This window comes from Gymnoscopelus microlampas (assembly GCF_963454915.1).
Source record: "Gymnoscopelus microlampas genome assembly, chromosome: 20".
Taxonomy (NCBI): domain Eukaryota; kingdom Metazoa; phylum Chordata; class Actinopteri; order Myctophiformes; family Myctophidae; genus Gymnoscopelus; species Gymnoscopelus microlampas.
Window position 1 is genome coordinate 38,871,546 of NC_139957.1, and position 13,151 is coordinate 38,884,696.

A 13,151-nucleotide genomic window follows, 5' to 3' on the forward strand; every position below is an offset into this window, starting at 1 on the left:
GTATAATTCACACGCACACACACACACACACACACACACACACACACACACACACACACACACACACTGTCTCGTTATTGCAGTGGTTTTCAAAGTGTGTGTGTGTGGCAGCGGGGGGCATGAGGGGGGCCAATTGAAAATGAAGGGGATGGGGAGGTGGGGGAGGGAATCATAAAAGAGATTATTTTAAAACATTTAATTTCAAATCAAATTCATGATATTGTTGGCATCCCTATTTTGGGCACATCTACTAATCAAAAGTCATTGACAATACCACAAATATTTGATCATGAGCTTGTAGATCGGCTGGCCATTTTATCTATTTTCACAGGGTTTTAAAAATCCATTTCACAATAGCTGGGGGCCAGAGGCTGAGGCTGTTTAGGGAAAGTTTGAGAACCATTATCACACATTTGGAGGCAGCTTTAGAGCAAGAGAAATCTCTGACTAATGAGGGAAAATTGTGAATTTCTAGCGTTTTTCATGGTGCCATTTCCACTTCTCATCAAGACACGGCATGTTTCCTGTTTTTGTGTTCTTGTGTAACAGTTAGTGTCTGGATTGACCAACACTCGGTGTGACAAAAGTTGGCTGGCTTTTAAGGGGGGTGTAAGTGATATCTTTGATTAAAATAAGTGTTGAATAGCTCTATATTCCAAATAGCAATCATTGTCATAGCGTGTTTGTTCAGTAACAGGGGTCTCCCAGCTCTCCCAGCTCTTAAGTAAACAGACAATACATTTGGGTAGGATATCCAGCGTTTAATCTAATCAGGAGAGAGAACTCATACAGTATACAGGATAAACAAGTGAAATTGGAAGTGATTAAACAAAGAAAAACAACTGAAACCACTTTGCTTTGAGCAGCATAGGCCCCGGCTATTCTCCGGGTCTATGGTGGTCCTGAGAAGATGGCGCAGATGATAGCGGCCCGGCAAGCTATAGTCAGACTCGTGCCAAGGTTCAGACCCACGATGGAGAGACGTCCTACGGGGTGATACCCCTGGTCCCCTTCTTGTTTATTGTGGCGATGGGCCATGCCCTGAGACTCGCAATCAGAGGCAGAGACACTGGAGTTCACGCTGGTGCAGAGTACTAAGCGAGTACATCCCATCACAATCACAGACCTCGACTAACGCAGATGACATTGCCCTAGTCCAGTCCCTGAGGCGCCACTTTGAAAATCACTGCTTTAACCTGTTCAATCCGGGAAATAATCTGTCATTTTAGATTTTAGCTATATAGGGAGACCGGGGGACAAAAGTAACACTTTTTGTATTTGCATTCATAATTCACAGACTACTTGAAATATCCTAGTCATCTTTTGCTATAAGAAACATATATATGTGCCCTAATTAATAATAACATTTTTAAGCTTTCACTAATAAGGACAAGACTAAATATGAATCTGAATGAAATGAGTCACAGTGTTACAACTGCCCCCGTGACGGGGGCAGTTGTAACAGTGGTTGGGGGCAATTGTAACACTGTAAAAATAAGTCATATTAACACACTTTATCTCAAATAAATAAAAGTAAAATGTATTTTTTTTATAATTGAACATTTTTACTTAAGAATGTTTGTGGGTCTGCGGCCATATCATTTTGGGCGGTCCTTGACCCGAAAAAGTTTGAGAACTACCGATTTAGAAGGCATTTGTAGAATCGGCCTCAGGTCTTTAATGGGTTAATATAGAGTCAATTTACATAAGTGTCTGTATCACCAATTCTTCCAGGAGACGGTGACAGCTGCTCGGATGAAATGGAGAGGTTATACAACCATCTGAAGCAGGCCAGCCTCTCGCCCATAGGAGACCGCAAACCCTCCACCAAGAGAGACTTCAGAGCCTCCTTCATCAAACGCTGCAAAAACCACACCATCAACGACAAACTGCACCTCATCAGGACCCTCAATAGCACGCTAAAGGTAGAGTTTCACTAAATCACTTAAAAGACTTGTCCATTTGTTCATTATAAGACCCAATTACTAGATGCCAGTCTCCAGGTTTTCTTCAGAATATGTATGACACTGATTTCATTCATGCAGAAATACTTTTAAAATGTGTACATTGGAATAGACACTATGGCATTAGGAGCCCACTAGTACGGTGGTTCTCAAACGTTTTTAACCCATTAAGACCTGAGGCGAAAAATCTAAATCCTAACAGTTTTTGGAAAAAAAATCAAAAAATATTTTTTTCAAGATTTTTCAAAAATAGCAGATCTGCAAGCTCATAGCGCGGCACTCGGTGCCGCGCTATGAGCTTGTATATCTGCTATTTTTGAAAAGCCAAAGAAATCTAAAGTGACACAGATGCGTTCCAGGTTCAAGGACCCCATAACTCTGAGAGTGTACAAATAGAACCATTTGGTGTCATTTGTACACTCTCAGTGTTACAGACCTGTAAGGGTCCATTTGAACCCCCTTCAAGGAACCCACAAAGGTCCCTCAAACCACTTTGAGGACCACTGCACTAGTATACATTTAGGACTAGCTTGTTATGTGTTTCTGGTAATATTATTGTCCACTCACTTTGTATATCCGTGGTAAAACATTTTTGCATGGTGTCTGCATGGTGATGACCGCTGATAATAATGTTATGTTATCAATGAAGTCTTAGTATTTTGCCAATTACTTGGGGCCCACTTGAAATATCCTCACTGCCCACCCAGGTTGGGAATGGCTGCAGTAAGAAGCATGTGGATTCTGTAGGATTTTACTTTTATCATCATCAATAATAATCTGACTCTTCTGTGCTTCTCTCTTCTCGTCTTGGCCAGTCTAAGGAGACGGACCTGCAGGCCCTGGAGCAGGTGCTGTCTGATCCAGAACTGACCTCAGACAGGTTCAGAGAATGGAAGGAGGCCAACTCACCCCTGCACCAAGAGATCTGTTTCAAATATGGCCAGCAGGGGGCAGCAGAGGAGCTGCCAGCCACCACCACAACAGCAGCAGAAGCCATGGCTGCCCCTGTGGTGGAGACCAGTTTATAAGGACTATAGAGCCCGACCGATGCCCGTCCTGATTTAGGACAATCCTAGACCTCCGATAAGCGATGTTTTGACCCATTACTAAGTCAAAAAGTGCAAAATCCGTTTAAAAAACATAGATTTGATTCAAGTTTCTAATTGAGAACACTTAACTTAAAACAAGTAAACAAGTAACTGGAAATAAACAAGAAATTCTTTATTTGGACACTTACATTTTTGGTAAAAAAAACATACAATCCTCAAGAAAAAATGAATACATTCAGTCCTCTAAGTAAAATAATCCTCCTCCTCTCCACTTTCAAGCGACACTAAATCTGGTACAGTAACATCTCCTAAACAAGGAAGTAATCATGTTCTGCATTGAAGGGATATTTCACTTTAACTTTTACTGTGGGTTCATTTTCACATCTACTCAGACTTTTGTCTGTGCACATCAGACAGTTTTATGTTGCTTGGTTCAATATTTAGATATTTGATATTCATTTGATCAGACAACACCTCTCCTATTTAAGCCCGTTCAATTTAAAACTCCACATTAACCATATTCGATTAATTGAAAATACACGTCCCTGGTTCTGGTGACTGATATTGTTCCTTTTAATGCCTGAGGGGACTGTCATTTTTCAATTACTTTTTTAATTTAATTTAATTTTACTTTTTATTTATTTTATTTTAGTTCTATATTTAAAATGAACAAATCATTGATAGATTCTTTATATATTAAAATTAGACATAAACTGAAATTAATTTTATTTAACCGCTATTCAAAGCACACAATGCATTATGTGATGGCACTGATGTGATGCGTTAACTTTTAGATCTGCTATTTTTGAAAACTTGTCACCTATAATGACATGGCCAAAATAGGGATGTCAGGTTGAGTGGTTAAAAAGTGGTAAAAACTCAGAACAGTACCGACGTCCTCAAAAAAAGTCAAACATCTATATCGGTCGGGCTCAAACAAGTACTGACTGGTTTTACTTTGTCTGAACCACTGGACTGCGTATGGATCTTCTGGACTTAAAAAAAAGGTGGTACACTTTTCTTATGCCGTGCACGTGTATACACACAAGCATGCGTACGCACGTGCACTGCTCTGATCACATGTCAACGATGTCAGTGGAGAAGAAGTGCTACCTATCAAATGGACGGTTCTATATGAAGTCTGTGCGAGCGTTTAATGTAAACACATTTTATGATTAGGCGGTCACAGTAAAATGTGAAGTGACTGATTAGTATTATTTGACTGTATGTATGACAAAATGAACACATTTTATGGTTGTTTTTTTTATTTTATTGTACAGCTATTCTGTGGACTTGTATGCTTCACTCCACTTTTAAGAGTTGGAATGATGAAGCGTGTCGGGGTGAAAACAAATGCATGGCTGAAAACACTCCTTTTTACAGTACAGTATGCATTCTTTGATTATTAGTGAACAATGTTTTTTAGCAGTTTTTTGTCGTATATTGGTGCTATGCACTACCGCTGGCTTTCGTCTTGGTTTCTTAGCGTTGTCTGGAAGCATTTGTTTATGATGCTGTATGGTATTTATGTCATGATGATACTTCCCATTTGGAATGTCCATAGTGAATTACCACAGGTCTATGCTAATACAATAAATGTTTGACTCAGATTAGGCTGGCATGGTCTGTTTCCTCTGCATTTTATATTAAAGTGAAATTTTTAGGTTTAAAAAAAAAAAGAAATGACTTGTAAAAGAAAAAAAAAATGAAGCTCTATATTCCACAATCATTGCTATAGTATAGAGTTTGCTGGTTCAGTAAGTAGCCTTGGGAACCAATGGTTCCTGAGCCATGTGGCCCATAGGTCCAAGTGCAAGTACACCCCCTGGACATGACGCTAGTATTCAACATGGACTTGTGCATCCAATCCAACCCTTGATGCTGAGTGGCAAGCAGGGAGGCACATGGTGCCGTATTCTACAGTCATTGGTGTGACTCGGTTGGGGATTGAATCTCCGAGCAGACACTCTAACCACAAGGCCACTGAGCTTGTCCAGCTCTTTCAGGTGGGATCCATAGACTGTAAAAAGAAGAACTATGGACGAAAGGGCCGTGATGTCACCCATTAGTTTCTACAGACCTCTATGCTACAGCCGTTGTGAATCCTCTACTGTAGTCCAGCGAAAAATGGTGAGTGCAACCTCAACTGGTGTTCTATTGGTGTGAAGGGTTGCGTCTTCACTCAGCAGAACCCAATCACAAGCCCTGAAAGCATACCCTGCTTTGTCATCAACTTTAAAATCGATTGGTCCATAATTTACACAAACATATCATGCTGTGTGAATGTCAATTTGAACATGCACAGCACACCATCAGACCTAAATGTACCCTTCAACTTATTTATGCCCATAATGACTGGCTATCCACAGGTTTTGTAGAAATATTAGGTCTTAAATGTCAAATGTTCAAATCATGTATACTTTACATTATTTCAGACCATAATCCGTTCCAAAGCAAAAAAATAGCCAATTTTTTTTTTTGAGGGGCCCACAATGTGCAGGTGCCCACTCTTCCCGTTATGTTCCATTAGTTTTGGTCATAGACCTTCCACGACGGCAGAGAAAAAAAAACTCTTCTATACTGTAGGGTTGAGGAAAGGGCTGTATGGTGGTGGAAGCCGGGCAAACATTTACAACATGAATCGCTGGTTGATGTTGAACCACTGGCATATCTGGGCACCAGGGTGAAAGCTGACCTTGTCCCAAACCACCACAAACGGGATGCAATTCCTGCTGATGAACATGCTGCTCACGCTCAAACAAAAAATCTGGTGGTATCAACATTCACCGCACATGTGCAACCCATGCACTCAGTTTGAAGTTGAACTGACTTACTCTTTCTCACTTCCAACTCGTCAAATAGCGGCCCCATGGTCAACACCCCAGGCGTCAATTTTTTCCCTAAGTTTTAATCTTGTACATTTGCAATTTTATGATCTCCATAATGTTTTGACTGTAATACACCATCGTAGGGCTGCTATCATTTGTAATAACTGATATTATTGACTGTTAAATATCAATTTTCTTTAAAGAAATGTCTGAGCATCTTGTTTTTGTGGAGGCGTATACTTTAAAGACAGCTTTTATTCTGAAATTCCACTGAAGTACTTTCCGTATGCTGAGTGAAATTAGTTTCAGAAGATAGTTTAGATATGTATAAATGTTTAACTTGTTTATGTATGTATATGACACAGAAGGCATATACACATGAAGTATATGCCATATATACTGTACAAGTATATGTGTTTCAGATGTAATGATATATATGTTTTATATACAAACGTACATCGATTTATGGAGTATAGATGTGAGTGTGTTTCAGTGTGTGTGAAAGTGTCTTGTTCTCCATACCATCATTGGAGACCCGTAGCTCTGCAAGGTGTAGGAGAAACATGACACCCTTTTGGTATCATTTGGATTTGATTTCCTTGAATGCAGGCCGCTTCTTAGTGAGCTGGGCACTCATATCTGGGAAGATAAAAATCGTACTCCCTTGATAAGACGGTTGTCCTCATTTCTTCACCAGATCTGCTACCCGTTCTTTCTCCTGGAAGCGAAGGTACCGCGTTATCATGGGATGGGGTCGCTCACTGGCCGCTGGTCTTTCCAACATGGGGTGTACGAATTCCAGCTGTGGAGGGGGGGTCATGAACCTGTTGTCGGCAAGTGTGTCTACCAGCAGTTTGGACATGAACTCGTGGCAGATCATCCCTCACAGCCCTCAGGTATTCCCACCACACCCACAAGTTGTTGTGACGGAAGAAATTGTCAAGATCATCTAGCTTTTCCTGGAGGATTCTATTTTCTCGTCCAAGGTCAGCTACATCGGGCTCCAGGGTGGTAAGTCTGTCACTATGATCCAACTTGACGGTCTCTACCTCAGCAAGGCGTTTACTGTACTGTAGGACTCAACTGTTCATTTCAACCCAGCTAAAGACAACTGCATATGGGCGAGAGGGCCATTTTCATCAGTGTTGCCATTTCTTCGGAGTGTAATCACATGGTCCAGCCTCCACCATTTTAGCTTGGCGTGTCTGGTTCGTCTTTCCTCTAAAACTACTCTTTGTTTGGTTGACAGACATTATGTGGCTGTTTCCAAAATGCTATCATCTTTACGTGGAATTTTAACATCCAAATTAACTTTTTAGACATTTACCATTTGAATGAAATGAACTTAGGAGCTCTCCATCTCACGTCGTCCTCAGTGTTGTCATATGGGAATCTCCAGCCGCTTGCCTTTCAAAACTTTGGTAATGTAAAGGAAGAAGAAGTCAGCGTAGAGCATGGTCTGGATCAAACCGGCCGCGATGGCATTCACTTCATAGAAGCCCTCAGAATAGTAACGCCAGATCCAATTGATGATATAGAGGCCTCTATAGAGACCGAGGCAGAACAGGTAGTGGCTCGTAATGGTCTCGGCCTCGCCCGACTTACTGATCATGAAGAGTTGGGGCAGGATCGCCACAGACTCCAGATAGATGGAGAACGTCCACAGGACCTCGAGCGGAGAAAAGTGATGGTTGATGAGAATAGCCAGGACTCCTACAGGACCAACAAGGTACTCCATTCTGAAGGAGTCGTGGTTCTCATCATATGTTGCCCTGAACTTCGTGTAGATCAGGTAGACCGTAGCATAGGAACAGACGATGTAAATGATCTTCATGCTTGTGTTGTACAGGGAGATGACGCCGGTGAAGAGATCCAGGTAGCGAGTGGTGTACACCAAAGCGAACAGGATCTGGCTTCTCCCAGATATACCTGCACACGACCTGCTCGTCCATATTTTGAGCAGCAGGGTGATGATGGCAGCCAAATGAGACAGATCTCCTGTTAACCTGAACAAGTTCATCGCGGCAAAAGTAGAATGATTTGAACGAACGGATGTGAATTGAGAAGATGTCGATGTTTTAAGGCTTCCCAATTGGATAGGTGACGCCATCATGTTGTCACAACAATCTTGTCCAAATATGGAGGGACAGCGAAAAGGTGAATGTGAGTTCTGAGACCGCTCACATGCGCAAACATTTTCACACATAAATAATATGGGAGAAATATCCAGGGATTTACTTTCTTGGCCTACTGGAAGCGTGTTCAGGGAATTTAGCGTTGGTCGGTCCAGTAGTTTGCAATATTCGTCTGCAGACAGACACAATACAGACAGACGCACAGACAAACAGACAGATTCTGTTCTAGATGAGATCTCACCTCATCCATGTCGTTGTGCTTGGCTATGCAGTCATGCGTGTACAGGGAATAAAAGAGAGGGCTCAGCACACATCCCTGAGGGGCTCCTGTGCTGAGGGTCAGTCTTACTTAACTTAACTAGACACTTTGATTACTGTATCCGAACCGCAGTCAGTGTGTTACTGTAATGATGAAGGTTACTGGTAGAGCAGAGCGTTGTTGCATCATATACGTCATAACACAACACCATACATCATACGAGTCAGGTGTCCTATATAAGGTCGCCAAACTATAACTGTGTCATTTGTACATTATGTCATAGTTTAAGATGATATCCTATTTTGGCGCCGCTGCTGTTGCAACTGTTTCATTTGTGGCAGGTTACCTTTACAAGATGTCAAGAGGGTCGATGGGACAGGAACTTCTTGTGGCTGAAACGGACTTTGCCACCACCTTCAAAGCTCTCCAGAAGATGAACCAGGTGTTCATGCCGGAGCGTGAGAAAACCGAAAAGGAGAGAATGGCGCTGATTGGCCAAATTCGGGCCATGGCTGAAAGGTTCCTCTCTGATGACCAGACGATGAAAGAGATGATTGGCAAGAAGACAGATGAGAATTTGAAGATGATCACGTTTGAGCATGAAGACATTGTCCCCAGCCAGGAGCTTCTGGAGAAATACACACGATTCAGACATGAAACAAATGAAATAGAAGAGACACTGTCGACCATGTGGACTGAAAAGGAAAGGAAGTGGCAGGAGCAGAGGTTGTTGTGGTACAAAGAATGTAATGACAAGATAAATATGATTTCAGACCTTCGGAAGAAGCTCAGTCTGGGCCATGGACAACTGGATTACGCCTGGAATAGACTAATGGCCTATGCCAAAACGAAGGAATGATGGAGAAACCTTACCGCAAATGTGAAGTGGATTTAATGAAAATGGAGATTTTTCTTTAATCCACCCATAGAACACGACTGAGTCAAACAAAGTATCAATCAACGTGTCCTTTTTTCAACAGATTTTACAGCGTAGAAGTAAATCCTAGAAGGCATTTAATCTAGAAGAGGGTCTCGCAAACCCACCGATTAGCAACAAATATTTTGCGCATTTGTGTGTGTTTTTTGTGTAAATATGTTTACGATTTTGTGAATTCATACTCTCAGATCCACTGTCCTGCCGTCCCCCATAATTGGTCAGAACTATTTGGTCATGAATATGATGTGATCAACATGAAGTCAGAGATTCACAGGGAAGCAAGCCTTTTTCTGACGTTTTTTCAACATGTTATTGACGTTTTCGATAGCTGTAAAACAAGACAAACAAGGATATTGACTGGAAGAGCGTTGGGTCTGAGATAATAACAGCAGCATGCACAAGAATGTGATGCTGATCGGTGTGGTGGTTTTGAGAGATTAGCCATCCTTACCATCTGGCATCGACACGACAGGATAGATACAGTAGATATACCTTTTTATTGATAATGTGGGGGGAATTCAATCGCAGAGGGAAGCACAGCAGCTAACATACAGGCTACAGAGTAAGAGAAATACTGTAAGATACAGCAAGGGAAGTGATACAAAACAACTAAGGAATAACATCACTAAAACACCATCATTAATGAACAACAGTATATGTCAGTATATACCCACTACAGTAGCCTGGACTATGCAGAAACAAAATATACAAGTACAGGGTCATTACAGTGTCTGCCCTATATACTGTATATAAGCAAATACACACAATCACAGTGTCGTTAAAACATCAACAGAATACACTTATATCGTTACAGTGTCAACAGTAAACCACACCCTACAGTGTTACTGAGGAGCAATGGAATACATTGGTGAATCAGTGATATTATGATACAGCCTCCATGCAGGAATGTCAGTGTCTGTATGGTAGTTATTAGTTATTAGTCTAATGGCCGAACAGGGCGACCATTGTCTGCCTCATTGTACTGTATATCCTCATGGCTAAGTCCAGGACCCAGCTGCAGAGGCTGGGGTTGAGTCCTAGGTCCCTGAGCAATTCTGTCCCTTATCTAACAGTCAACAACAGATGTAAATTACAACTGTGAATTGCCATTATTGGAACAATAAGGTCTTGAGTAGCTTCAAAATACAAAACATGTAATGTTCAACATAAAAAAAATAGGATTTTTCCACATAAACCATTATTTACATCTATTATGTTACACAGTTTTACAACATTCTCGCTTAAGAGCTTTTATAACATTACGTACATCATTTCTTATGAGACATTGAATAAGAGATTTAACATATACAATGATTTATGTATGGAAACTCTCCAAAGCATTATTCACTCAAAAAGTAATGTTGTTATTGTCCAGGACAAGCCCATAAATAATGCCTGGATAAAGCCAGTCATGAAAGTCAAGCCAAAAAGCTTCGGAATACATATAATGGGAAAATAAATGCTTTCATTGTCACAAATCATACAATTATTACAATCTATCCCAAATAATGGCCATACCATTTCACACGTATAAAATGTTGGAGTTATGGGTTAGGGTTAGGTCTTATATACAATTGTGAAATGAAATATTTATTATTTAATGTTATTAAAATATATTAGGGTTTTGTTAGGGATTCCAATGTTCTTGGATCATAGTTGACAAGTTTGCCTTGATAAACCCAACATCTACATCGTATGCCATGATGCAGCCGTTACTGGTAATAGTGACTAAATACCCTTTTACATTCCAAAAACTGTCAGTCAGATGTATCTGACGTATGACTCAGCCTGATCCCAGCCTCTTTGACTTTAAGGCCTACATTATAAAAGTAAAGTTATTAATCCATCCAATATCCCTGGACAAACAGACAGACTCTCTTACAGACGGCTAGCTCCTACAGAGCCACGCCGTAGAAACCAACTACTGCCATCCAGTTGAACCGAGCAACAGGGAATGGAGCGCAGTGTTAGCGCGTAGATCTGTTCTTTTTGACAAGTGACTCCCTCAGAAGGTTACTGGTAGAGTTGGGCGTCATGGCGTCATCAAATACGTCATGACGAGCCGGGCGTCCTATATACGGTCGTCACACTGTCTCATTGCATCATCAGATGAAGACATTCCGCCCGCAATACATTTTCCATTAAACATGACTATCATAACTTGCATTACTATAATATTTGTCCTTTATTTGATTACGTTTCTACAGTAGATCAAAGTCATTACAAAATGGAAGGTTTTAGAACGTTGAAAAACCTACGGGCACTCTCTGCCTTGTTCATTCGTAAAGAGGATGGTGATGATGATGATGGAGATGATCAAAGTGTGGCTCCTTCTGCACACTTGGGTCCCGGACACATAGGACCTCCAACCAAAACTACGAAAGAGGCCACGACCGTGCATGAGAAGAACACTAAAGATATCTGGAAAGAGGAGGAGGTGGCAGAAGGCTCGATCCGTCATGAAGACCTCGCTGACCCCAGACATCAACCTGACTATGAGATCATCCTGAAGCAGAGCGTGGGGACGGAGGACGTGTTCCTGGGCATGAGCGGGAAGGACCCGTCGTCCGTGTGCTGCGAGGCCATGCTGGTGAGAGTCAAACTCCCGGACACCAAAGCAACGGACGTGGTCCTGGACGTGAGAGACACGTTCCTTGATCTGCGGACTCCAAAGTACAAACTGGGCCTCCATCTTCCCCATGCGGTCCACAGCCAAGAGGGAAAGGCCCAGTTCTACAGTGAAAAGGAGGAACTGGAAGTCACCCTGTTAATAAACCGTACCCACATTTTTAAGTAACATAATTAATGAATACATTAGATTACATTGCCTTTTCTACAGCTAGGTGCCCAAGGGGCCAGCTGTTTTACTGTCTATGAGTCAGAACCATAGCCTGAACCATAGCCTGTCCAGTCTGGACAACCTGAACAAATGCAAATGTGAATTGATTGAAAATATAGATTTTCTTTTATTTTTATTATTGGCTCAGGAATTATTGGAATCATAGAAGGCATCTTTTGTTTTTTAAGGCATGGCTCTGAAGGAGGTGGTCATCTATAAGATGGTCTTTATTATGCCCATCTGTCTGTGTCTGTCTGGGGCTAATCTCACAAACCACTAGACTAATCACCGCCACATTTCTTGAGCACACTGTCACAAGGCTATTAGTTACCTACTTTTTGTTTATGTGTTTATGTGTACTTTTTACCTTTTTTCAAATCACATTTTATGCTGCTGGTGCCAACCAGGTCTTGCTAGTTGGGGCTTGGGAGGTGGTTTTCAACCAAAGGGTCCCAAAAGTACTTTTTGTTTAGGGCCCCCAAAAACCTTGGGTTGGCACTGGTTGGAGCCCATCCTTATACAACCTGGCCCCAACTTGATAGGAAGCTTAGGATACAGCTGCTCAGGCTGGGGTGGGTTGAGTCCTGGGTTTATGAGTCAGTTTTCTGTTTTACTATGTTAGTTAGTTCACTCTGTGAGGTCTTGTGTCTGTACTGTGTTATGTACTGTTTTACTATGTTAGTTCACTGTGAGGTCTCTGTATGTCAGTAATATTAGTTCACTGTACAGTATGTGAAGTTTGTTCTCTCTGTACCATGAGGTGTGAGGGTACAGTATGTACTGTTACTATGTTAGTTCACTCTATGTGAGGTCTGTTGTCTCTATACCATGATGTGTGCCAGTATATACTGTGTTACTATGTTACCTCACTCACTGCACTGTATGTGAGGTGTGTTGTCTGTCTCTGTAACATGTATGTATGTCAGTATGTACTGTGTTACTAAAGTTAGTTCACTGTGTTATGCAACCCCAGATCCTGTGTCCTCGGCCCTGTGTGTTTGTGTGGACTCTGAGTGTCTTAAAGGGAAAGTTCACCCCAAAATTACTTGTTTTCTATCAATTACACACACCATGAAGCCTTAAAGTCATAGAGATTTTTATTTTTTTGTCTCTTTGAGTCTCTTTGCGTCTCCTACCGGA

General features: G+C 41.5%; 3 protein-coding genes across 3 annotated transcripts in view; 2 read left to right on the top strand and 1 right to left on the bottom strand.

Moving 5' to 3' along the window:
- Positions 1 to 4,623, top strand: part of LOC311036403 (connector enhancer of kinase suppressor of ras 3-like) — a 96,304-nt gene extending 91,681 nt beyond the window's left edge. The window contains exons 24-25 of the mRNA XM_084045083.1: positions 1,735 to 1,925; positions 2,780 to 4,623. Coding sequence (XP_083901209.1) covers positions 1,735 to 1,925; positions 2,780 to 2,992 — 404 coding nt within the window. The 3' untranslated portion in view covers positions 2,993 to 4,623. The remainder of the gene's footprint in view (positions 1 to 1,734; positions 1,926 to 2,779) is intronic.
- A 2,599-nt stretch (positions 4,624 to 7,222) lies between these two features.
- LOC311036123 (ER lumen protein-retaining receptor 2-like) lies at positions 7,223 to 7,861 on the bottom strand (the record flags this gene model as incomplete). Its single annotated transcript, XM_084044647.1, has 1 exon — positions 7,223 to 7,861. The coding sequence occupies one exon, from the start codon at positions 7,859 to 7,861 to the stop codon at positions 7,223 to 7,225; it is 639 nt and encodes a 212-aa protein (XP_083900773.1).
- Positions 7,862 to 11,399: 3,538 nt separating this feature from the next.
- Positions 11,400 to 11,969, top strand: LOC311036124 (dynein axonemal assembly factor 6-like; the record flags this gene model as incomplete). Its single annotated transcript, XM_084044648.1, has 1 exon — positions 11,400 to 11,969. The coding sequence occupies one exon, from the start codon at positions 11,400 to 11,402 to the stop codon at positions 11,967 to 11,969; it is 570 nt and encodes a 189-aa protein (XP_083900774.1).
- Positions 11,970 to 13,151: the final 1,182 nt, after the last annotated feature.